Genomic DNA, 25,283 nt, shown 5'->3' with positions numbered 1-25,283 from the left:
TTCACAACAGCCACCAGTACCAGCGCCCAACCAGGCTCTCGCCAGGCTTTGACTGCAGTGAGTAATTGGTCGGAACCAGACATTGGATACTACTACCTTGACTACCTATTTATACCTTCCATACTACAGACACAGTGAGCTGCTAGCCCAGCCCCGGCCCCGGCCCCGGCCCCGGCCCTGGCTTTCGGATTCGGATCGATGTTCTTTTCAGTGGTGGTTTCCGGGGTGCACCTCCCACACTTCCACGGATCTCCACCCATCCACATCAGTTCGTCCGCTCGTCACTTCCTTTCTCTCCAGAAACTTGGCGCTCGCGGGCTCCCACGCCGTCCACACCCATTTCCCATTTCACCCCATTCTCCATCTCGCTTTCGCATATTTTTTCTCAGGTTGCTCTGAGACGCTTTTATTCATAGGACCACCCCCCAACCCTGACAGCACCCGGACACACCACCCGGACACACCACCCAGACCGCAATAGGTTACGACAGAACGGCGTAACGACAATACGTTTCTTGCCAACGACGCACTACACGGGACTTGTCAGATTTCACCAGAATCACCGGTGGAAGTTTTGGTTACTGGTGGGGCTGGTACTCACTCGCACTGACGCGTCACTCCAACTCAAATACTCTACTACCATACCCGAATACGAACTACACCGTGTTTCACCTATCGCTTTGGGACTGTTCGATTGGATCGTATACATACAGGTAGATGTACCATGCCAGGGCGTGGGGTTGCGGCTCATCGAGGACCGCGTCTGGGATACACCAAATCTCGTAACGGCTGTGCACGATGCAAGCTGCGGCGCGTCAAAGTGTGTACTATCTACTACCCTAACTGGCTTTTATTTGATTCTAACATTCCACTTACTTAGTGCGACGAGGTTAAACCATCTTGTAGAGCATGTCTACGCCACGGTGTCATATGCAGGTACAAATCGTCGGGACAAACGGAAGCTAGCGGCTCCACACCCGAGCCAAGCTCAACAAGGTCCGGGCCGGGGTCTGGGTCCGGATCCCGGCTCGGCACTGCTCCACTACCCGGCAGCGGCGGCACCTCTTTCAATTTTGGTCTCCCAATCGCCCCCGGCACCTCTTTCAATTTTGGTCCCCCAATCGCCCCCGGCCTCTCTCCTGGCTCCGAGTTCCGTCCTCTAGCCACTTTTACCCCAGCAACCGGCAGCGCTAGTGATCCTGTCGGCTCATCCGGCGCCGCTCCCGCCTTTGGCTTTGGGTCTAGCTCCGGGTCTGGCTCCGGGTCTGGCTCCGGGTCTGCGCCCGTGTCCGGTTCCAGTCGAAATCTTCTCCCAGTACCCACTTCCGGCTCATACCTTTCACCACCCGGCAGCGCTGGCAACCCTATTACTCCAACCTCCAGGCTATACTCAACGTCCCCAGCGGGAGTCCATCAAGCTGTCGAATCCGGGATGCACATAACAAACCAAAACAGCCGCAATTTTTCATTTCCAGCATCTCATGGCGGGATCAATATCACCCCTCCTACACCCAACCGTCAAACCCCCATGGCTATCCAATCGCTCACCAACCCTCCATACCCAACTCCATCTGCCGATGTATCTAGCTCCTCCTCACCCGATTTATACTCAACCACAAGGCCTGCAGGGCAATTGCCCTTTCCTACTATCCTGCCTCCTACTATCCTGCCACGAACCAGTCCCCACCCCTCAGTCGGCGCTCCTCACAACCCAGTCCCTCAGTCTCGCTCCCGCTATCCCACCCTCTTGCGGCCGAGTCCCATGCCAATCGAATTATCCAATGTTCCCGCCACCGATCCCTTCCGCTATCTTACCCAAGCTCTCACAAACCCCAAATCCCAGTTCCCCAGCTGCCCCTCCAACTCGGAGCTCGGCCCCCAGCTGCCGAACTTGGAACTCGTTTACCATTATACCGCCAACACTTACAAAAGTCTAACACGAGGAGTACACGAAGACATCTGGAAGGTCCAAGTGCCCAAGTTAGCCTTTTCATACCCGTTTTTGATGCACAACCTCATGTCCACGGCTGCTTTCCACCTAGCGTGTACGGAACAGGATGACGAAAAAAGGCAGAAGTGGGGTACCCAAGGCAATAGGCATTTCGACTTGGCCTTGAGAGGAATGACGGAGATCTTGCGCAAGGAGGGCGTCACGCCGGAGAACTGCCATGCCGTTTTCGCTTCCAGTTCGCTGTCATTTATTGGCGCTTTGTGCGGCAAGGGGCCGCTGTTTGGTCCGGCTTACAACAGAGAACAGGAAAAGATGCAGGCCCCTATGATTGACGAGCTACTGGGAGTCTTTATACTGGTCAGGGGTATTGGGAGTATCGTGGTTGCCCAGGAAGACATCCTCCACCAGGGCCCTGTGGGCGGGCTATTCGATGGCGAACCTTGTGGGGAGGATCATCCTAGCATGGACAGATTGGTGCACCAGCTCAAGGGATTTTACCAGCGTGTTGCTAGTATTACAACAAGGCGTCCTGGTTTTTTTGCTTCTCCTCCAAATCTTGAGGATGCCCGGCCTCCGATGAGCAACATCCCAAAGGAACATCAAATCATCCTGGGAGAGATCACAGCCATGATAAATTCAATCAAATTTGCATTAACCAAGGGTGGAATACCTGAGCAGGAAATCATTGCGGTTTGGCCCATTACAATGTCTAGTGACTTTATGGGCTTGTTGCAAAAACCAAAGGTGCCTCAACAACAACAACAACGCGAACCCTCCCAGCCATCCACTTCCGCCACCGGCTCTTTCACATCACCACCGCCAGGTGGACGAAATCCGCTCGCGTTAGCTTTACTAGGCTATTATTGCTGCGTCCTGAAGGGCACGGAGTGTGAGTGCTGGTTCACCAAGGGCTGGGCCGAGGCACTCATTAAGGAGGTAACAGCCGAGTTGGAGGAGTTGGCAGGGGTAATTATGAACATGACCCCTGGGAGCGGGAGCGGGAGCGGGTGCGGCAGTACAACGCCGGACGTTCAGGAAGGGGATCAGGACCAAGACCAGACGGGGGTTGACAGACCAGTAGAGGTATGGAGAGAGTGGGTGAGGAGAGAATGGCTGAAGGATGCGCAGTGGGCCAGAAAGTGGATTACCACAAAGGCTGAAGAGGAATTGCCCAAGCCAACATTATTCTCGGGTAACACTATGGCGGATGCCATGCATGTGATGATGGATGCTGAGGGTCAGCAACCGGGCGAGGATGCCCCTGTGATGGTCTGGGAGCTGGATACTACTCAGCATCAGCAGCCGGACGCGGATGATCTGGATCCTGTGATGGATACTACCTCAAGTCAGGTTCAGCAACCGGGCGCCGACGCCCCTGTGATGAAAACTCGAGATCAACAATCGGACGTGCCCGAACTCGCGCCAGCCGAGCCAACATCCTTGGATGTCCTTGTGGCGGGAGCCCAAGGTCAGCAACCAGGTGTGCCCGAAGCACAGGCAGCCACGGGGGCGTCGGAGGAGAACGTCGATACTACTGCCACTGCGGAAGAGCCAACAAGGTCAAGTGTTGAGTTGTGAGTAGAAGCACACGTCAGTAATCCAGTTACTTGTTCTCCTGTGGAAGAGCGGATGGAGGCGGGGGAGGAAGATGAGGCTGAACCGGACAACCTCCATAATCAATTTCATTAGCTAAAACAATGGTGGGATAAAAATATAGGTCTAGGAAATGGAAGAGCATGTCAGGAGCAGCAAAGAAAATGGCATCATGAGAGTGCGAAGAGTGTTTGTTTTTGATTACATCTGCATCAGAAAATCATGTCTTGAATGGCGTCACGGCCAGGGAAGACAAAACACACCGATTCATGTTAGAGGCTACCGAGAAAAGGTTTATATTAGAGGCTAGAAAAGCGACCACGAAGAGGGCTTTGTTCTAGAGTTGTCTAAAGCGGAAGAGGAGAAAGGGAAACCGGGGCAGCCTAAGTTGCATTACCTATCTTTTGGTGGCAACACGGCAAAGTACACAATCTCATTACCACTTGATTCTCTCATTATGGTTGACGATAAGGACGGCGCAGAGTGCGGGGAGATGATGGGCATTCCCCAAAAAGGAAAGAAAGTCCCGACGATAACGCGATAAGATAATAAGCCCTCGAGCCAGTAGGTAGACTTTCAAGAAAAGGACTCGACTTCAAATGCAAGTGATGCAACTCTGTTTCCGTATTGGTCGTACAAGTTGGCTGATACAAATGATGGCATCTGTATAAAGTAAATGCTGTGATACAAGACATCGTTGTGCCCCCCATCTACTTCTGTTGTGAGCACTTGGTGTAAGCCACCACGAATCATTCATCATCATCAACATCAAACATGGACTCAATAGCCATTAACCACACAACAGTCGCTCCTTCAGGATCCGGGACCGCCAAAACATCCAATATGCTCAATCAACTTCTCAACACCCTCCACTCCTACCGTCCAACCCCTCAACAAAGCCTCTACTTCATTGCCTTCCTCTTCCCCTCCCTCTTACTCTATCTCATTAACAACCGCTACCAGCAACAGAAACAGAGACAGAAGCAAAAGCAAATACACGGTTCCCTTTCTTCGAACCCCACCACCTCAGAAAAACAACTCCTCAAAGAAAATCGCGAACCCGGCAAATGGCCTCCCTCCTCTTACATCTTCCCCACCCCGCCTTCCTACCCGGATTGGGACCTACACAAGACCAAGCCGCTCCCCTACCGCCCCTTCCGCTACGGCCCCGTTTACCACACCACCATGGGTCTGCGTACTGTGAAACCGGAAAACTGGATAGAGCTGGATAACCAGTACCCCAAGTTCCACGAGGACAAGGCAGCAAGGATTGCACAACGGCGAGAGAAGTGCATCATGGTTGCGCCCGAGGCTGCTGAAGCTTCTGTGGAACTCCTGAAGGAATTGGTGGACTATCTACCCGCTCGATACCCGAGTTTGTTTCGCCGGACAGCAGTCGGTATCGAGAACCTCTGGTCCGGAGAATCATTCGACATTTCTTCATTGACTGGCACAGGCACCGAAGGAGGTCGCAAAGCAATGGAGATGGCCGCGCGTCTAGTCCAAGACGACCTAGTCCTCATGATGGAGCGACCAGATGACCAGTACTACCTCGTCGCCGGCGCCGTCCTGTTGCCTGGGTTCTGGCGGCTCACCGACAAATTCGGCATGTCGCTGGCGGAATTGCACACTTCGGGGGACGTGCCGCAGTATCAACAAAAGTTGCACAAGGGCATGTATAACCTATTTCGGAGGTTGCGGCCGGAGCAGATGGTGGGGAGGAACAATTACTTTATCCAGGTGGACGACTCGTTGGCTTGGTCGTGGAGTATCGGGTCGGAAGACGACGAGACGGAGACGAGCTGGTCGACGGCGGAAAAGAATCGGGCTATCGAACATCATTATTTCAGGAGTGAGAGGCAGACGTTGAGGAGACTGCCGAAGACGGGGGCGGTGTGCTTTACGATTCGGACGTACTTTGAGCCCATCACAGCGGTTGCTCAGGAGGATTATGTGCCTGGAAGACTGGCGAGCGCAGTGAGGAGTTGGGGAGATGATGTGGCCAGGTACAAGGGTAAGGAGAGGTATGGAGAGGTTTTGTTGGAATACTTGGATAAGAAGCATCAAGAGCAGATGGAACGGGGGCTGGATCTAAGTAGAGAGGATGAGTGTCGGGCGTATCCGTTCTAGAAGGTTTGTGTGTGTGTTTAGGGTTCTTGGTGTGACAATAATGCCGCCATGTTCATCTTGGTGCGAACGGTGAACATACCTAGTGAGTGAGCTTTTTATTCCATGTTCCATCTTTGTTAATGGCAGTCAGAGACGGGGTCCTTGTGTATATATGTTTCATAACATCATCATCATCATCATTGTTCATACATGTATAGCGTACAGATCCTGCTTATCATCCTCCCATTGTTCCACCTCGTCAGGTACTTACGCCTTTTTATCCTCCTTGGGAAACTTCCTAAACATATCGATCAGCTTGTCCATTGGGGTGGTCAGCAGACCAATCGCAGTCTCGTAGGGCGGCTTGTCAGGAGCGCTGGGGTGGCTGTGAGTGGGGACAAAGTGCTTGGTGGTGTTGAAGCTAGAGGCCAGCTTGCTCGAGTATTCGACGTCGATATTCTCCTCGAGAGCAGGGAGGTCATCGCGTTCTTCCTCCGTGATGTGATCAGAGAGAGCGTCCCAGAGCTTGTCGAGGGTGGGGAGGAAGTCGGGGGACGAGGGAGTCATCTTCTCGAACTCGTAGAGGAGATTCTTGACCTGTTGTGTTTGTGGTTAGCTGTGTTGTGTACAAGCGATACATGGAATGTTGAGGTTGGATGGAAGCGTACCCTCTGATGCTCGGCACGATCCTTTTCGGCCATCACTAGGCCGTTAGGAACAAACTTCTCGAAGGCCGGGTAGACGATAATCTCCTCGGCGATGGAGTGGCGGGCAAGCTCCCAGATGAACTGGTTCTGCCATCGGACTTTGGTATCTTCATCCTCGGCAGCGAGGATATTCCTGTACTGCTTCTCGAGCTCGGCATGATCGTGCTTGACGCGGTCAGAGACCTTGACGGCGCTGTAGGGGGAGTCCATCATGGTGCGGATGGCGACGGGCTGGATAAAGCGCGGGGTTGCGAGGGCGGGGCGGGAAATGCTGTTGGCGATGCTTCTGGGGACCTGCCTGAGGCCGGTGTGGGTAGCCAAGCGATACATATTTATTATATGGCGGTGTGGCTGTTGAGAGTGTTGCTGGTGGTGTGATGTGCAATTGTGTCTGAAATGACGGGTGGTTTATATTCTGTCTCTCGTAAGTCGAGCGTCAAATGCCGTATTACAGTCACTGGACGGCCAAAACTGCATCATGGAGCTGTCATGCTGTAGTCCTTTTGCAGTTTTGGCCCAAGTTCACTTAAGTTCACTTTGTTCAGTTCGACGGTACACGACTCACAACAGAGGGGGACGGAGCTACAGTCGTCATTGATATGTAAGTGGTTTGCATTGATTGGCCCGGAGCATTTCTTACGGTTACCGTCTCGTATCGCTCCCATCCAGTGCTTTGGTGGGAAGGAGCATTGTCCAGGAACAGTGACTGTTGAGGTTGGAAACTCTCCAAATTGGAAAGAATCAACTACTCCAAGTTCTAGAGGTACTCTCACTCCGTCGGTTTCTGGTGTGATTTGACACCACTCGACTACGAGGTGGACACTATCAATTTAAAACTACCAGTCGATAGAAGCAAGTGGAAGTAGATCTCGTTGAGTATCCTATAGATTCGTTTCGATAAGTTATGGACGAGTGTCATGCTGGTTGGTGTTGTTAAGGTGACGATGCTTTCTCCAAGAATTACGTACGTCATTATCCCCGTCTTCTCCATGTCTTGGCATTTGGGCTGCTCTCCTGATCGACCCGGCTGGATTGACGTTCCTGGGAAGAGCGAAGATCCGGTCTGGACTTGAATCCACGGCCGTTGAAGAGCCAGGAGATGGTCAGCAGAAGCAATTCGAATATTCGGTGTCGTTCTGTCTTAGGTTGCCCTTTCAATTGTCCAGACCTGAGTGAGTACCTTGATGGTCGAGAATGGTCTGTGCGCTTCCATAACACCTCCGTTCGGCTTAAACAGTCGAAGTCATGGGCGCCGAGAGTGCTCACCATCCTCGTCAACGGTGGAGATCGGGGATTCGCTTCTGTTACATCGATAGTAACTAAAAACTGAATATGAAGCTGACTGACAGCCGCAACACTGCATCTCGCAAATTGCCGGCTCCAAGGTCACCGCACATTTTCACCGGACCTATGCAGTTATGTAGTGCGAAGCAGGGAGCTTGGACCACCCCCGCCTTTTGGAACCTTGAGGTTGCCTGCCGTCCCTTGTCTTGTCGTGGTGTTTGCTCCGCTGTATTTTCTCAGGTACCAACCGAACTCCCATCGTCAACACAACCTCAACCTCATTGCATCTCAACCCTCACCCAAGGATATCTGCTCTGTCCTCTCTTATGCATAGAGGTATCACCAGTGCCACAGTGTTGTCCCTCCATAGAGGTAGCCATGGAGCTAGTTGAGCTCTGAAGCCAGGCCAGCAAAAACCCACCAAGCCAAGTTAGGGTACCTACCAACTTTTCAGCTCTCAACATTTCGCAATTTTTTTTTATTTTTTTATTTAGCGGAGTGGACTCTACTCCCGCCCTGCCCGGGAGCAACTGGTGCAGCAACAGGGCCAGTATGGGGGACAGTACCTTAGTACCACTGGCAATTATGGTACACATATGATCAATGCCTAAATAAATGTGAACTGATTGGATTGATAACTGACGTCTGCATAGGTAGGTAGCTTTACGTAAAACAGATGATGGCGACAACAACGTAGATTTGGTGATGCGCGGGCATCGATCGTGTTGACGGCCTCAGTCGTACACTACTGGTGAGGTGAACTGGGTGGTGGCTGCGCTTCCGTTCGACCTCAGCAGTACAAGTGGGTTGAAAGTCTGCACGGGCCCCGGGGAAGGATTTGAATTCACCCCGCTAAAACCCGGGGACCGGGACCAGCCCTTGAGTTCGCGCCGTCAACATTTCCACTTTGCATCTCCAAGCTCCATGATTCTCTTCAGCTTTGCCTTTTCAGGTGCACCGCCGTCGACTCACCCCAATCATTCTGCGCCAGATTGCACTTCAACAAGCTTTCCATTGGTCACCATGTCGTCCCTTTGAATGTTTTTCTAACTCCAACCAGTAATCGCCTCGAGCTACGAGATGCATGTCTCAACGCATCACCGCGCTACACGACATCGAGCCCTCCGAGTTGTCATCATTTCGAGGAACACAGGGGATACAATGTCTCGGACTTTGTGGAATGGCGGGGGGTCGAAAAGAGGGACAAGAGGCTGGCAAATGTTGTGTCATTGGAATGATGGTCGGCAAGAGCAGAGGTATAATGGCCCAGGCCGCACCTCTTGAGCTTCTCTCCCAGTGCTCTTCTCTTCTCTTCAACTTTGCGCTGCTGTAGCGTCGCACAATCACCACAATGTCGACTCCCATTCCACGACCACCGGGAATCCCAGTGCTGGGAAACGTCTTCGACATTACACCTAGCAACACATGGTGGTCCCTCAAGGCACTGGCTGAGAAATATGGTGAGTCCCGCAGCCAAAGACGTCCATGGATACACCAGCTAACATGATTCAGGCGAGATCTTCCAGGTCAAGATCCTCGGCAAGACCATCGTCTTCGTTGCCAGCGCCGCCCTCGCCGAAGAGATCTGTGACGAGCAACGCTTCCAGAAATATGTAGGCGGTCCTATCGTCGAGATCCGCGCCACAGTCCACGACTCCCTCTTTACAGCCTTCCACCACGAACAAAGCTGGGGAATTCATCACCGAATCATCGCTCCCCTCCTCACCCCTCAAGCCGTCTCAGGCTACACCGACGACATCAACCTCTGCGCGACCGAGGTCATTCAAAAATGGGCATCCCTCGGTGACAGCAACGTCCTCGAGCCTCTCGTCGACCTCAACCTCCTCAACCTCGAAGCCACGTCTCTCACCCTCTTCAGCCAAAAGCTCAATTGCATCCAAGCCGGTGGCCACCCCGTCATCCAGGCCATGGAAGATGCCGTCTCCGAAGCCATCATGCGCCCCACGCGCCCCGGACTCGTCAACTGGCTCCTCTACTCCTCCAAGTTCAAGAAAGCCACCAAGACATTGCGCACCTGGGCCGCCGACACCGTCAAATACCGTCAAGAAAACCCCACAGACAAGCACGACATGCTTTGGGCCTTTATGAACGCAAAAGACCCCGAAACCGGCAAGGGTCTCTCCGAGTCCGAAATCCTTGACGAAATTGTCACCATGCCCATCGGCTCCGCCACCGCTCCCTGCGCCGTGACCGCCACCATCTATTACCTCCTGCAGAACCCCGAAGTCGTCACCAAAGCCCGCGAAGAACTCGATCGCGTCATCGGTACCGGCCCTCTGAAGGACGAACACCTCTCCCAACTTCACTACATTGAAGGCATCACCCGCGAAACCCTCCGCCTATCCTGTGCCGCCCCAGGCTTCAACATCGAGCCCATCCCCCGCCAGAACAAGGCCGACAAGTCCCCCCTCCTCCTCCAAGGAGGCAAGTACCAAGTCGCGCACGACCAGAAACTCATCATCGTGCTAGCCGGCGTCAACCGCGACCCAGCCGTGTTTGAGGACTCCTTGGCTTTCAAGCCGGAGAGGATGATGGGCGAGGAATTTGATCGCTTGCCCAAGGGCGTGAAGAAGTGGTACGGTAATGGCAAGCGGGAATGTATCGGCAAGGAGTGGGCCAACAATTTCTTGAAGATTGTTACGGCGAGGCTGATACATGAGATCGACTTTGAGGTGGCGGATGAGGGCTATGAGTTTAGGCAGGATGGCTGGTTCCAGATTAGGCCGGTTGCGTTCAAGGTGAGGGTCAAGCCGAGAGTGAGGGCCTAGAGTGATGGCCTGAAAGCGTGCCTGGGAGGTATGAGAAGGAGGGCGTCATGGAAAAGTGAAAGTGGAAGACGTAATTGAGGGATGTTGCTTCTTCGTTGAACAGGATTTGGAATATACCATTGGCGTTTGCTTGAACATGTTTCTGCTCAAGCTTCTTGGTGCTATGTTTGTTTCCTGCCTTTGTTCACCATGATCAAAACAAGGAAGATCGAATATTCCATCCCAAGCTCCGATACGTACCTCTAGCCATACTTGCAGAACTAATATCGAAATCGTCAGCTTCTTCCACCTGCATCATCTTTACTTTCCGTTCCATTAGCGTCGTTACTACTTTTCGGGAGATTGCTTCCAGTTGTCCTAGTAGCATGATCTCTTCTTTTAGCATAGAACAGCCAGTCCAATGGTCCATTGAGTGTCTCATGGCAGCTTTTCTACAACTACAAAATAGATACCTCCGTACACGTACCACTATACTAGGTATCCTCCAGGGCAAGTGAGTGACCCATCCATTTCCCTTGGACGATAGTCCTACATGTTTCGTTGCACAGCTCGAGGCCGAAAATACTGACCTCACGCCTTCTTATACCAGATTCCCCTGTCCTGCAAGGCGACTTATCTTGGGATGGGTTGGGTCGGCTGGTGGAATGTGAGTAAGGCGGTGCAAGGTGCCTCTAGACTATATGCAGTGCCGGGCGAGGTGTCATTTGTTCTTTTACCTTCCCTTAGCCGGGCTCAATATCGTATCTGGACCAGACCTCGGAGCAGTGCTTGAAAGGAGGAAAAGAAGAATGGAGAAGCTAACTTTAAAAAAAAAAAAAAAAAAAAAAAAAAAAAAAAAAAAAAGGAACTAGCGCAATAAGAACTGAGCCCGCTTCGAACACCCTATAGCAGTGAAAGCTCAAGGTGGGAAAAGGAAGGATTGGGAACGGGGGCAAAGAATTATCTCTTGCATCATTGATGTGTTTCAGGAAGTCCGCACTCAAGAATACCTCAAGTCACCCCCACCTCTCGCAACTAACAAGATCACAGGAGCACATCCATTGCTTCCGAAAGAGAACCCCCTCCCCCCCTCCCCCCCACGGCCCACGCTGGACATGCTTTTTATCCACCTGACACCAACCACATACACCCAAAGAGAGCCTTCGCAAGGCTCCAGCCCAAAATGCCATGTCTACTCTACCTAGTGTCACATGAGGTACGTAGCCTCAAGTTCCTCCGCACCTAATAGCTTCGACGTGGAGCAATGTCGGGTACCAGCATCTAGTAGGTAGCAGGTGACGTTCATGTTAACGTTAACCGTTACAAACAGGATGACTGCCTTCCTTCCCAAAGGCACTGTAGTTGCCACAATCTGTTCACTTGCGACTCCATCATACGATGGGATTCGATACCCAGTTCTGCGGATAAACCTGGCTGGCAGCTTGACACCATCATTCCAACATTTCTTGGTCGGCAGGTGTTCGATGTTGGATGTCCATGTCTCAGTTGCTTTTATGCTTCGAGGGGAAAGCTGCTGTGGTCCGTGAACTACCTAAGTTTGGTGGTAGTTTGTCCAAGTTAGTTAACTCGCATTGATTCAGGCATGCATAATCGCGTCGATAGATCACAACTGCGTGTCTGGTGTTGGTGAAGGTGGAAGTAGGGTAGAAGGACAGACGCGTGGCCGGGGGAAACTGTTAACAGTGCCGGAAGTACGGAGGAGCCTTCTTTCACTGTCCCTTCCAGACTTGAACTTGGAAATGGCGATAACGATTGGAGACTGGGTCCTGAGCTGAAGAGTCGACTCTTCCATTTCATGTGAGATTTTGGGACATCCCATCTGCCATTAATCCTCGATTGTGGGCACTACCATCAGAAAGAGGAAGAAAGTGAAGCTCACCTCAGCTCCTACACCCACAAACATTCCAAGGGAAAGCTATTCTGCGCTCACGTTTCAGCCCACTGGGGCCTGAATTACATTCCAAGGGGCACTGTGGCACCGCTACTTGCACTCACGTGGAATTAGGTGCGTAGTAGCGTATAAGTGGAGCTTCGTATGAGACAAACCTCTCCTTGAGAAAGGGAGTGAACACCAACGCTATAATGATCCGAGACTCAGACTCGACTCACGGCAGCATGTCAAGCCCGTCTGTCTTGTCTTGTCTTGTCTTGCCTTGTCTCAGTCCACGTGCCTGACGTGCTTATTGGCTGAGTGAGACAGTGACTGTGGCGGAGAAAAGGTTCCCGTGTCAACTGAGACTATCGCCGGCGCTTGGGCTTATGACAGTTGTTGGGACCCTCTACTCTACACCGTAACGAGGCTGGGCGAGTGTCAGTATGAGGAGGGTGGCATGTGGCAATGGAAGTTGTAGGATTGGATGACGCGAGTCTTCTGGACTGGTAAGCAAGCGATGATGGCGAATGTGGTAGTGTAGTAAACGAAATCGATATCGTTGAGGGCGGCAAACGGAGAATGGCGAGAATGGCAATCGTACCACGATGACGATTCGTTGATCATGGGGCCCATATTGTGGCTCATGGGTGGCTCATGGGGTAGCTGTTGAGTGCCGGGCTGCCTTGATGTTGATCGCTGTGGTTGATCTCGAGACGATAAACCAGAGAGGCAGCCTAGGATGGGTGGGACGGATAGGAGTGGCGGCTCGAGAACGGTTAAGGAAACCTGATTTCGGCCAAGCAGTTCTTCCGAGTGGTAGGCCATGGATCAATGCCATGGCTGAGGTTTGTGAAGAATGGTGGTCTCGGACGTTGATCTGTGCTGATTATACGAGGGGAAGTGAAGAGATGGTGTTCCATGGAGGAGAGATTCATGCTATTCGAGACGAAAGAAGTAAGGCCAGTAGCCCTGGTCCCATCTCGTCTGTCAATGGCTCCCAAACTGAGTGAAGCAGTGAATATGCGCGGCTGACTTCAACTCATGTGGACAAGTCTTTCTCGTCCTGGGTTTGTGAAGCTATTCCTGCACTCGCAGTCAGAACAAGCCACTAGCTGATCATGAGGGTGTCGTGTATCGGGCTTTGATTGGAGAAGTGATGAAAATGGCAGTTGTCACATCTTGACAATTTGTGACATCTGAGGAGTGCAGGACGCAGACCGGTTTTGATAACTTGAGGAAGAAGAGTAACAGAAGAGACGACCAATGAAGAAGAAACCGTTGTGAATGAATCTTGCTTGTGGTCTTCTGCTGCAAGATGATCTCTCTTGTGCATGGGACATGAAGTGATACCCGCTCTCGCATTTGCGAACCCTCGCAAAGGAACCCTGGCGGTGGTCCTGTGAGTTCCAGCCAGCCAGTCGATCTTGGCCTGTTGAAATCCTCATGGGCAATGATGGACAAGGTTGGTCGACAAAGGGGGATTAATTCGATGAATCGATGGCAACCTTGTGGACCCCGGCTGCACCCCGGATTATCAAACAACCACTAGTGTGGCGTTGTGGTGACAGGATCAAAGGGATTAACCCAGGCAAGTGGAGGATTGATCAACGTTAGGTAGCGTGAACCATTGCTCTTGGCTTGTGAACCCGCTGAGTATCTCCTCCTGGTTGATGTGATCAACATCCATGTGTGGAATCGGTCCGAGCCGCCATGTTTTCGAATGTCGACAGGCCTCAGGAGAACTGAGTTTTATTTTTGCTGAATTTGGAGGAGCTTGTCACAGTGCTGGTGATGGCTTGTTGATGCTGTGAGCCATGATTGAGGCTTGGAGTGAGACATGCGTCGGCAGGCAGTCAAGGCGTCAAGCTGTCAGCGTGTCAAGTCGAATCCGACGGAAGGAATTGATTTCGATAAGAGTGAGTTGTCGGAAGTTTTGAAAATCCGAAAACGGAAACGAACCAAGGCACCGACTGCAGCTGATAAAGTGAGTGCATGACGGGACGCCCAGGCTCGGGCATCTATGGAAGGAGGCGGGGAGTGTGAATGTTCTCGTGACGAGGCACGCCCGCCTAAGGTACCCAGAGGTACCTAGGTACATGAACTAGAGGTAAGTGGCGCGGGTGCCCATCCGATTGCAACTTCCCGGTGGAAATGCTTCCGAGTAGGTCGAATCCCCTCACTACTGCCCTCACCGAGACACACACCTTGGCTAAGTATTGACCTTGGCGCAGGAATGAACCGTGACCCCCACGGCCAGACGGCTTGAAGCTTCAGAATTGTGCAACCGACCTGTCCGGCTGCCTTGTGTGCCAGCGGATTGCCCGTATGACAAATTCAATCATCGAATGAATAGGTACAATGTGTCGTGGAAGATGGCTGTTGCGTGAATGTTTCGATATCAAAAGACTGGAGCCAGGTGAGCCCAGGGTCCGTGTCACCACACCGAGACAAGAGGCCGGGTTGACAGCTTGAGGCAAGCACAGGCAGGGCATGCGCCTTGGCCACACTCATGCAATTATTCACCCCACACTCGAGACAGGGAACTCCAATTCACACGCTTCGGCCATCATTCACTGGTATATGATCTTTGTGATTGATATACTGTTTCTACAAAACCCTAACGACTATGGAGTCTGATGTTACCTAGTCATTTAGATAATAAACAGTGGGAGTGACATTGAACACCGACACCGACGGACTTGAACCCGTATGGCCGTGACTGAGATGGGGGCGTAAGATACGGTAAAGGTAGCCGAGATACCCCACTCAACTCCGAATGACCGAGCGGGAAGGAAGGGGAATGCCTCGCGATGGTTGCCATCGCAAACACAGCTGAGAAGTCAGCCTTGTTATGGAAATAGGTGGAATGGGAAGGGAACGGAACGTGGACGAGGCGCGGACCAGCCAACAACTAACTCGACCGAGGCAACTGAACAGCCTCTTGTCCCTCCGTTCGTTGGTTCCATTTATTCACCTCCATCCCCATCTTCATTGTTCCCTTTGACTTGCATGGTTTCTTTCCTCCCGGTTTGCCTGTATCAACCTGGATCCCAGCTCTCCCGTCATGCGGATGCGTATTTCCATGTTCAGGTTACACCACCAAGAGACGCTGAGAAGTGAGAGATCAACTTGAAATCACTCGGCTGACTCGACCAAGCCGACCTTAACCTTGAGTCGTTGTTGATACCGTGATATTATCATACAATACCCTGATGAGCACTCTGTCTATCCGATCGAGTGTCCGTCATCCCGACCAGGAATAGCCGGGCTTATCTTGTCGCCCGATCCCCTCCCTTCTTTACGTTTATCGAATCCACGAGTCCAACAAGGTCCCCGTCACTGCCGGCCCCCGATCCATCCACTACATACCTATTTATCGACGTTATCTGTCATCTCACCTCATCCATCTTCCGTCCCAGTTCCTGTTTGGTCATCCAATCTATCGGTAGATGTCTGGATCGGACTGATAATTGCCACCCCTCTACTACAACATCATCAGGTGCATATGACAAACTCTGAATAACCTCAACTTCGCCCCTGTCACATTTTATCGTTTCCTCTTTGGCAACAAGGGAATCAAGGCTTGGCAGGCACCGTGGAGTTTGGCTCTCGGGCATCTGCCTGCCTCAACCAATCGCCATATCAGCAAATCAAGTCGGCATTTGACGCGATACTAGCTGTGAACCCCGCCTGTTGCCCCTCTTCCCTCGCTGCAATTGGCCGATTCTACCCCGACTCCCCTCCGTACCTCCGCCCGTCCACTGGCAGTCTTGGCATTCAGTGTACTCGACAGCAGCTGGTGTGAGACTCGCAGGAGTTGGCGGAGTGCGCTAGATAACGGAAGGCCGTTACCGGCCACCAAATCACTAACAACCGAACAACCTGCCCAACACGCAGCCTGAACCGAGCAAGCGCATTCGGGGACTTGCACTAACAGCAAGCATTCCCTAGGTACCTGCCCTGCTACTGGCTGCCCGGCGACCAGAATCGGGCCGCCGCCCCTCCACCGCCCAACTGAAGGAAATTCCAATCCAATCTTTTTCCCCTCAGGCGATTTCCAGGTCCTCCGGTTCCCTTTGTTGCGATCGGAGCCGAGCCGAGTTATCGTGTATGTAAAGGCTCCGTACTACCTTACCTACCTACCTTACCTTGCTTCGGCATTTTACTATTCCTATCTTAACGTACCTACCTCCCTCTATCTGCACATTGGATACATTACCGACCTACCTCTACACATACATACCGCCCACTAGAGGTATTGTACAGCTTGAGTCCCGACTAAGTTCAGTTCTGCCACCCGACCCCGACCCCAACTGCCTCGTCTCCGCCTGTTAGTGGCCGGCCTCGGCTGTCATCTCGATTCTTCAACACCACCTCCCCCCCCCTGCCAGTCACCACTCCATCCCGACTTCTCTACTTCTTCACTTCTGTGCCTACCTTGCCCAAACCTTGCCTTGGACATAATCAATTGCTTCCAATTCGTCACCGCCGCCATTGCCCAAAGCAACATCAACGGACATCCGGCACAAAGGCATCAAGTACGGTACCTACCTACCTCTTTGACCCGCCAGCCACCTAGCCCGGGCTCTTTCCTGGCCTCGCCCTCTCTTCCAGCCGGACTTACGCACCGACGACGGGCTGACAACGGCCTGATACCGGACGACCCCGCCTCGGGCATCCTCGTCTGATCCCCGAATCGCACCGCCGATTAGAGTCATACCTGGGCTGAACAGCATTCATAAATCACAATCTGCGCCCCTTCCAAGGCTCGCTGCAGCACTCCAACGCCATGTCCGCTACCAACGGTGCGGCCGCCGACTATCGTAGTCACAGTCATATACGATCGGGCAGTCTCAATATCAACCCAAACCCCGCCGGGCCTGGTGCTGCCCCGACCATGATTGCGTCTCCCATGCCTGGCGGCCAACTGCCAGCAACACACCGATTTGATCATTCACGTAGTCCGCCTAGTGAGTTGCCCTGATGACAATGCCCTTCTCCCCGCTATGTCTTGGTCGTCGTCGTTGTGAGAACAGGAATCAGAGCACCAAGCACCATATCCCCTCAAGATGAAGAAATTCTTGACGAATACCCCAAAGTGTCGCCTATGGGCTAACGCGCACGACTCTTTCCCAGACACATCACATGTTCCGTGCAAGTTCTTCCGCCAGGGCGCTTGCCAGGCCGGCTCCGCGTGTCCCTTCAGCCACGACCTCAGTGCCGCGGCCGAGACGGTGTGCAAATATTTTGCCAAGGTATGACCATCAGGACCCAAATCCCCGGGCCTTTCCATCCTGTCGTCCTCCTGCTGACATGTTCCTGTGCCACCATGGTTATAGGGTAACTGCAAATTCGGTCCCAAGTGTGCCAACATCCACGTGTTGCCCGACGGCCGCCGTGTCAACTATGGCAAAGGCGGTGTTACGATCGGGGCCCCACCCGTCGCTTTGGGTGCCCGCGTGAACCCAACCACTTACCATCAACCATCCAACAGCGCCCTTACCAACTCGTTCCTCCGCGCCGACGCCGTTCCCCCGTACTCCGCCTCCGCTTATGGCCATCACGATGAACAATACGTCCCCCAGCCTGGCCAGAACGGCGGAGGCAATGGAATCCCGACCATCGATACCACTTATACCTCCAACCCCACTACCGCATTTGGCTCTCCCCGGGATGAGGATCTTGCCGCCCGCTTCGGTCTTGGCGTTTCTCCGGTCCCCAAGGGCCTGTCGGTCCTAGACGCACCCCTCCCCGCGTCCTTCGACAGCAATGGCATCTCCCACGCCGCCCGCTACGGCCCCTGGCCCTCCTCGGTTCCCGAAAAGTTCGGTCTGGAGTCCAGCTCCCTCGGCATGAGCGTGACCCAGGACGTCAACACCTCGCACACCCTCCGTGCGCTACGTAATTCCGCTTTCGGTGGAAATGACAACATCTCCCAGTCCCTCTTCAGCGGCGATGGATTCGCCAATAGCCCGCCCACTCACTCCTCGGCGGCCTTTTATGGTTCCAGCCTCGGCGGTGAAGACTTTGGTTTTGGCAGAAGGCCGATGCACAGCAGCTCGACCCGGTTTGCGAAGCCCAGGCTGATGAGCCAGAGCGTCCCCCATGACCGGGATTGGGACTCTGACTTGATCTTTGACAACGAGGAGGATTACGTGCCGGCAGAGTTGGCGAATGAGTTGTTGACCCCGGCCGAACGCGCGAGGAGGGGATCTAGCACCGCTACCGTTCGTGGCTTCGACGCCCCGTTGGACTCCACCGGGCTCGACGCGACCAAGTTCGGTAGCCCGATTTCTCAAAGCCCGAGCAGATGGGGACAGCTTTTCCAGCGCCAAAAAGAGGAAGAGGAGAGGGAAAAGCTGGAGTCCAACGGAGGTAGCGGCAGTCTCAGCTTTATGCCCATCGCTGGCCGCAGTATCAAGCACCCGCCCTCGGCTTTTGGACACGTTGGCAGCCCGCTGCGTAACTCGAGCCTAGCCAGCGCCTTCGTATCTGAGGACTCCAACCGCCAAGGAAGCCTGACCGGCGAGTCGTTGTCTGCGCTCACTCAGCAATTCCAGCGTAGCAAAATCGGCGAGGACGTATCCGTCATCTCCTCTAGTCCTCGCGGTCTTCACCCCAACTTGGGCCGCAATGGAGCCTCCGGAGCCGGTGTCATTGGAAAGGAAAGGGGAGACAGCTTGCAGAGGCACATTAGCTCCAACTCTATGAGCTCGACAAGCGGGAGGTTTACCACACCCATCATCAATGAGGATAATGAGGAAGGCGAGGAGGAGGAACAGAGCGAGTTTGTCTTCACCATGGAGGAGGAGGAGGACACCACCCATGCGGGGGAGAACCAGAAGCGTAACGGTAGCCCGCTGGGAAACGGAGGTCCGTTGGGTAACGGCGGGTCATCTTCGTCGCCTTGGGGAAGTTATGCGGGCGCTAGTGGGAACGGATTGGCGGCCGGTGGTGCGAACGGCGATGACTCGAAGGGTCAGAACGGCCAGAACGGTGTCAGCAAGGTGGGTGCCATTGGGGCTGTTGGTGGGAAATGATCGACCGCCTTGTCTCGATGGGCAATCCGCTGCTCGATACGGGAACTCGAATTTTCAACACTGCAGCGATCTCAGCCATCTCACACGATTCAACATCGAACTTTCACCATCTTTATATGCATAGACGCGCGGTCCTTTGGATATGACACATAACCTGGCAGCTTTTTTTTTTTTTTTTTCTTTTGTTTTCTTTCATGGAACTGAGCAAAACAAAAGCGCATGGGAGGCGAAGAGAAAACTGGATGGGAAGCAACAAGCATACTTTGGCCATAGGAAAACAACTTAGCGGAGGGGGGATGGCGTGCAAAACAAAAACATTTGAAGGATCTAATCACGAAAGGGGAAGATCAAAAGCGCTTGAATTCATGCTTGGTCTTCAACTGTTGTAATTGTTTTCCACTTCCTTGCTCTCGGAGTCAAGGTAGTTGCATGACATGTATGTCAGCGAGGGGTGGTAGTGTAGGATTAATGGTGTATAGAGTAGCTGGTGGATTCCACTTTTCTTGCTTTAAGTAGTACTTTGGCTGTATACACAGAGCAGCGACAGTATTGTTATCTTGAATGATATCGTTTGTAGATCATCAACTTTGTTGTTACCTCACTGAGCCCCTCGCTCGGCGTCTTGTACGCACACACTATAAAGGCAGGTTAACCGAAGTGGATGGAGTCGATACTATTGAGATTCCCAGGAGTGAATGAACGAATCAATGCCTCCTAAACAAAGAGAGAGAAAAAAAGAATTAAAAAAAAAATTTGTAAAATATATAAAAAATAAAAGATAGAAAGAAAACAAGACGAAGAGGAAAATAAAGGAAAGAATATCGGTTGGTACGGAGCCCAGTTTTAGCTTGAGGTAGGTACCGAACAATTCTGGCTTTACGTGATCTTGAGGGCAAGTTTCTGAGGTGGTGGTGAATACATGCATACCTTAAGGTAGGTATCTTCATGCCGCGATCTAAATATTGAAGTGGGACATTTAAAGGACCAGACATACTCCGTCGTAGTATCAAGGATCTCTCGTCGGTCACATCTTCTTCACTTGGTCACGCAACAAAGTTGACATTTTCTCTTGAGAAATACCACGTATCTATTCAGTTTAAAGGTAGATACATCTAGATACCCAGTCAGATGGTTTCTCCTGGTTCGCCAACTTCGCTCGATTCAGGTACTGGTCTGTGTTTGTTGAACTGAGCAGTGATCAGACAGGAAGACATATAAACCCAGGCCTTCAAGTTGAGTGCGCTCCAGTCATGATTGTTCTCTTTACCTGAAAGGGGGGGGGGGGGGGTATGTAAGTAGTGTGTAGGTACGGATATAGGCGACAAACAAAACACAACGCAACAGCACAAGAGTTGACACCAACGCTATATTGAGCCTGCCACAATACCACTTTAGTGACCACCAAACATTGCAACGTGTCGCCGCGTTGACCAACCCAGACTAACCACTCTGACAATGATAACAACATCAAGACCAAGTCCGACCTGCCCACAATTCACATCTAGCCCGTACCCATCACGATGCTCCATTCCATTCGTCATCTCTTCTTTCATTCAGGTTCTAAGTTTTCGTATGGTACACAGATCGAATCGAATCCCAAACAATGACAAAGATATGTTTCGAATCGACCTAGTTAAGGATAAAGATAGAGGTGAAAAGGTAAGGTGGGTAGGTAGGGAGAAGAAGTATGCTTTATATTTGCGCAAGTAGTGGGGTTTCTAAAACGCTCGAACAAGGAACGAAACAGAGGACTTTTTTTAGTTGGCATCGGGCTGGCTGAGGATGTACTCGACGGCCTTGTCGACCGAGTGGATCTGGTCGGCGTCCTTGTCGGGGATCTCGATGGAGAACTCCTGTTGCGGGTAGGTTTGTTAGCATCGTGTTTGGCGTCCATGTGCTATGACTGTGTTTGGGTTGAAGGGTGATTGTGATAAGAGGCTGAGCTTGGGCCGAAAAGGGAATATGACAAGGGCCCGGAATAAAAAGAAAAAAAAAGGGAGCAACATACCTCCTCAATAGCCATAACAACCTCAACGGTGTCCAAGCTGTCAAGACCGAGGTCGTTGGCGAAGTGGGCGGTCTCGGTGATCTGTGATGCGCAAACTTGTGTCAGAATCTCTCATCCCTGTATCTTTGGTCTCGTTCCATTGCATCTATTCTTGCGGTTTGCCCGTCTCGTCTCTCCTTCCAGACTGTCAGGCCGGGAGCACCAGGGCACTGGGATTGACCCATCATGACCAAAAATCACATCATAGTTCGTCTCCGTGACGGTGAGGAGGAAATGTTGGTGTTTGCGTCTGTACTTACGTTCTTGGGGTCGTTGACCTGGAAAGTAGATGTTAGCTTGGGCCTGGAAAAAGGTTGCGAACACGGGACTGTTGTGGCTTCTGAAGAAGAGGCTGGAGGAGAGGGGAGATCCAGCCGAGGTAAGGAAGAAAGAAGAGCAAGAGACAAGAAGTTGACCAGCAAGATAGCAAGAGGAGGAGGGCAAAAAAGCGAGGGGAGAGCATCATCATCGGAGCAGAACCAGCCCAGCCGGCAGGGCAGACCCATTCGAAGAGCTCCCAAGTTCCCGATAAATCCGACCATGGCGCAGCGTGTGGAGCACGCAGTGCTCTTCATCGTATTCCATCTCGTTTTGTCGCGTCTGCGCAGCCTTGATATGCTCTTCGCATCTTTTTGGTCTTCCTCCGTTTGTGTTCTGTTGTCCGGCTGGTTTGCTTGCGATGATGATGCTCCCCCGCACGCTCTCTCCTCTTGTCTTCGCGTAGCGTATGTCCCTAGACCACTCGTATCCCTCTGCCTCTTCACACCTCTTTCTTATCTCCTTCCTTTCTTCTGCTCCTCCTCCTCATCCTCCTGCTCGAAGTTTGTATGCATGTCGTGTCGGGTAGGTCTCTTGTGATGTAAAACGCACCTTGTCAAATCCACTCAACACCTGCGCAATCCTGCTAAAGACCTCATCCTTCTTGAGATGACCACCGGCGCTGTAAAACCGGACAGCCTGGAAGGCAGCGACCTTGGGGACGGCCTGGACAAAAGCAGGACGGGCAACACCAGCGCGGACGGCGGAGGCGACGGCGGGACGGGCCACGCGGGCGGCAGTGAGGGCGGCGGTGCGGAACATTTTTTGTTTTGTTTGGGTGGGCTGTCGCGGAAAGTGTCAATTGCGCGGGTCGGTCGGGTGTTTGAGGGTCGGTGGTGGTGACAGGAAAGGCTGTGGCCGAAAATGAGTGTGACGCTACTACTCGGTGGTTCTCGGACGAGGTTGTTGCGGGTTTCTCTGGCTGGAAGCGGATTTCTGGGCGGTGGTTGGCTGGAATCAGCGATGATGATGATAAATTTCTCGCCTACTGCCTATGGTACGCCGGGGGCGCGGGAAGCGGGTGCGGGCAACTGCGGGCGGCGGCGGCCAACGAAGCTAACAAACCCGCCTCTGACTCTGGAGCTTCAGCGTGTGGAGGTACCTTGGTACGTACAACCTCGATGCTCCCCCGCAACTGCAGCCATGGAAGCTTCAGCTCGTTCTGCTACTCGTCAGCCGAGTCACGTGCAGGTCGCTCAGGTACCGTCTTGTACACTGCGGAGAAATGTGTCAAGCAGATACTCCACTAACACCCCACGGGCAGGATCACTCCACTCGTCTGTTAGACGGGTAATCCCGGTTGATGGATACGATGGGATGGAGTTCATCACGATACAGCTTGTATCTTACAGATGGTACCGTACACTAATTGTACATTCAGCCTTTCAAGCATCTTTAGGTTTCTTGATGCGTCCCTTTGGCCGCATATAGGATCTTCCCTGGCGAGATGACTTTCAAAAAGACAAGAAGTTGGATGAGGGACGCAATTCACAAATGTATCTACAGCCTTCTTTTGCCTGTCCGCCTGCCTGCCTGCCTGCCTTCTATAACACAATGGTGCGTCCTGTTGATACCGCAACCCGTCCGAAACTGCTGGTTCCGAAACTCTAGCATAGCAACAACGAAAAAAAGAATCTCTGTCTTCATTGTCCGTCCTGTTATCCGGTCTTCAAGCCACAACCCCTTTATCTGTAAGGTGAATCGGCGCGAATAGCAGCCGCAAGCTCAGGCTCCCACTTGTCTCCGTTAGAGAGTAGCTTTTCTGTATCTGTTGTCAGCACATGTCATATTTTCCTGGCCCCCCGACAGCAAGAACCTATCTCCAGCCAGCACCAGGTTATCACGGCATCCCCCAGAAAAGAACTCACCCTTGTTATACAACAACTCCTCCCTCGTCTCCGTTGCGTACTCCGCATTGGGACTCTCCACAATCGCATCCACGGGACAGCTCTCCTGGCAGAATCCGCAGTAAATGCACTTGGTCATGTCGATATCGTAGCGGGTCGTCCTTCTGCTTCCATCGGCACGCTCTTCAGCTTCGATGGTGATGGCCTGAGCAGGGCAGACGGCCTCGCAGAGCTTGCAGGCGATGCAGCGTTCTTCGCCCGACGGGTAACGACGAAGGGCGTGCTCGCCGCGGAAGCGGGGGGAGATGGGACCCTTTTCGAAGGGGTAATAGATTGTGTACCTGGAATAGAGGTGTCAGTAAATATGGTGGTATGGGTTTGCGCAGTCGTTAGGTAGCTGTTGATCGTCGTGGTGACGGAGGAGCGGCGGGAGGAGCAGCACAGTACGAGCGCGCTTAACCAAGCGACGAGCCGCAGAGCCGCAATCTCCATACTACTCCAGTGCGCGAGTCATGATACTTGTCATGTCGTGGATCCTGCCCACCTCCTCACCCCAGATCCTTCCAACTTCCACCACTCACCACCTCCTATCCTCCCAAGCCAGCAAACAGACAAAAGACAGACAAGATACTTACGGCGGCCTGAAAAACTGCTCCATAGCCACATACATGCCCCTAAACATCTCCGTCAAAAGAAAGTACCGTCCGTTCTTATCCAGCACGTGTTCCTCCTCTTGGTCCCACGTCTTGGGCGTCGGAATGCGGAAGCCCTTGGGCGGGGGACCGGCGGGGGTTGCGTAGGTGCGGATGGCCTGAGAGACGAAGGAGGGGGCGATGACTCGGCGGGTGGTGAGCTGGCGCGCGACGGCCGCAGCCGAAGAGGCAGTGGTGGTGAGCATGATGGGCGGGTTGCGGTGGATGGTGTTGATTAATTGTTGGTTTTGAGGTTGGCTGGCAGGGTAGGTGAGGCAAATGCGTTGCGCCAGGTGTGATATTAGAGGAGTGGCTAGGTAGGTAGTTGGTTGTCGTCGCAAGCCTGGTTTGATGATGTCGCAGGTCAATACAGTGCTCTCTCTGCGCTTGCGACTCAGCGACGACTTCGTTCGGTTCCACTCCGATGTCGTTTCCTCTGCTTCGGCTTCGAACTTCGGTTCAGTTCTGTTGGTAACAACCAGAACCAATTTGGGACGACGGTATGTATTACAGAGTGGATCGAAGCAGTTCAACCTCAAGGGCGGGAAGCGGAGACAGCGCACGAACCTGATGGAGGCAACGGACGTTCAGCAAGCAACAATCCCCGGGCTGCGATAACTTGACGTCGGTCGGTCGTCGATGGATCCCTGCCGTGTGCTTGGAGCTGAGTATCGCCGACAGGACGTCCACTTCCAGAGCCTTGGAGCCACCCACAGCACGGCACGGCATAGTGGATTGGAAAGGCTGAGCTGCAATTGGCTACGGCTGGCCAGCTGTGTTGCGAAGGTGTGACTGTGCACGTGATTCCGTCCCAATGCCGCTCCCAGTGCCTGCCGCCAAGTCGCCCTACCCCACCATAGCTACCTACCAGGTGGGCCAGACCGCGGGACCCCACCCAAGCTCCCACCACCTAGTGTACTGGGCTGCAGCTCCCAGTCCAACCAACCAACAGCCCAACCCCTCACTCAGCTCAGGGGAACTTGAAGCTGCTTTCCCTATATTAGCCTCTTTGGTCACCCAAACTACCAACAAC

The 25,283-nt window shown here is 52.9% G+C and overlaps 7 protein-coding genes across 8 annotated transcripts; 4 read left to right on the top strand and 3 right to left on the bottom strand.

Moving 5' to 3' along the window:
- The first annotated feature begins 437 nt into the window (after positions 1-437).
- On the top strand, positions 438-3,647 carry NCU10597 (hypothetical protein). The gene is made up of 2 exons (XM_001728399.2): positions 438-820; positions 881-3,647. Exons 1-2 carry the CDS (start codon positions 725-727, stop codon positions 3,527-3,529), a joined length of 2,745 nt encoding a protein of 914 aa, XP_001728451.2. The 5' UTR covers positions 438-724; the 3' UTR covers positions 3,530-3,647.
- A 671-nt stretch (positions 3,648-4,318) lies between these two features.
- Positions 4,319-5,674, top strand: NCU05004 (hypothetical protein; the record flags this gene model as incomplete). The annotated part of the gene is made up of 1 exon (XM_950838.1): positions 4,319-5,674. The coding sequence occupies one exon, from the start codon at positions 4,319-4,321 to the stop codon at positions 5,672-5,674; it is 1,356 nt and encodes a 451-aa protein (XP_955931.1).
- A 79-nt stretch (positions 5,675-5,753) lies between these two features.
- NCU05005 (HHE domain-containing protein) lies at positions 5,754-6,911 on the bottom strand. The gene is made up of 2 exons (XM_950839.3): positions 6,322-6,911; positions 5,754-6,250 (listed from the first exon to the last, which is right to left on the bottom strand). Exons 1-2 carry the CDS (start codon positions 6,688-6,690, stop codon positions 5,921-5,923), a joined length of 699 nt encoding a protein of 232 aa, XP_955932.1. The 5' UTR covers positions 6,691-6,911; the 3' UTR covers positions 5,754-5,920.
- A 1,628-nt stretch (positions 6,912-8,539) lies between these two features.
- On the top strand, positions 8,540-10,807 carry NCU05006 (cytochrome P450). Its single transcript, XM_950840.2, has 2 exons — positions 8,540-9,104; positions 9,157-10,807. The coding sequence occupies exons 1-2, from the start codon at positions 8,996-8,998 to the stop codon at positions 10,431-10,433; spliced, it is 1,386 nt and encodes a 461-aa protein (XP_955933.1). The 5' UTR covers positions 8,540-8,995; the 3' UTR covers positions 10,434-10,807.
- Positions 10,808-16,236: 5,429 nt separating this feature from the next.
- On the top strand, positions 16,237-20,001 carry NCU05007 (spindle poison sensitivity protein Scp3). Its single transcript, XM_950841.2, has 3 exons — positions 16,237-17,276; positions 17,443-17,561; positions 17,646-20,001. The coding sequence occupies exons 1-3, from the start codon at positions 17,096-17,098 to the stop codon at positions 19,344-19,346; spliced, it is 2,001 nt and encodes a 666-aa protein (XP_955934.1). The 5' UTR covers positions 16,237-17,095; the 3' UTR covers positions 19,347-20,001.
- Positions 20,002-20,639: 638 nt separating this feature from the next.
- Positions 20,640-22,809, bottom strand: acp-1. Its single transcript, XM_950842.3, has 4 exons — positions 22,264-22,809; positions 21,654-21,671; positions 21,355-21,435; positions 20,640-21,199 (listed from the first exon to the last, which is right to left on the bottom strand). Exons 1-4 carry the CDS (start codon positions 22,471-22,473, stop codon positions 21,104-21,106), a joined length of 405 nt encoding a protein of 134 aa, XP_955935.1. The 5' UTR covers positions 22,474-22,809; the 3' UTR covers positions 20,640-21,103.
- A 217-nt stretch (positions 22,810-23,026) lies between these two features.
- On the bottom strand, positions 23,027-24,977 carry nuo21.3c (NADH:ubiquinone oxidoreductase 21.3). Of its 2 annotated transcripts, XM_011396632.1 has the most exons (4): positions 24,818-24,977; positions 24,194-24,593; positions 23,580-23,899; positions 23,027-23,473 (listed from the first exon to the last, which is right to left on the bottom strand). In XM_011396632.1, exons 2-4 carry the CDS (start codon positions 24,454-24,456, stop codon positions 23,397-23,399), a joined length of 660 nt encoding a protein of 219 aa, XP_011394934.1. In that variant the 5' UTR covers positions 24,457-24,593; positions 24,818-24,977; the 3' UTR covers positions 23,027-23,396. The 2 variants fall into 2 exon arrangements, with proteins under 2 accessions (XP_011394934.1, XP_011394933.1); XM_011396631.1 differs by having other exon boundaries at positions 23,037-23,473; positions 24,194-24,893.
- Between the last annotated feature and the right edge of the window lie 306 nt (positions 24,978-25,283).

Source organism: Neurospora crassa, linkage group VI (genome assembly GCF_000182925.2).
Source record: "Neurospora crassa OR74A linkage group VI, whole genome shotgun sequence".
Taxonomy (NCBI): Eukaryota; Fungi; Ascomycota; class Sordariomycetes; order Sordariales; family Sordariaceae; genus Neurospora; species Neurospora crassa.
Note: the sequence above shows the minus strand (reverse complement) of the source record. Positions and strands in the feature narration are given on the sequence as shown.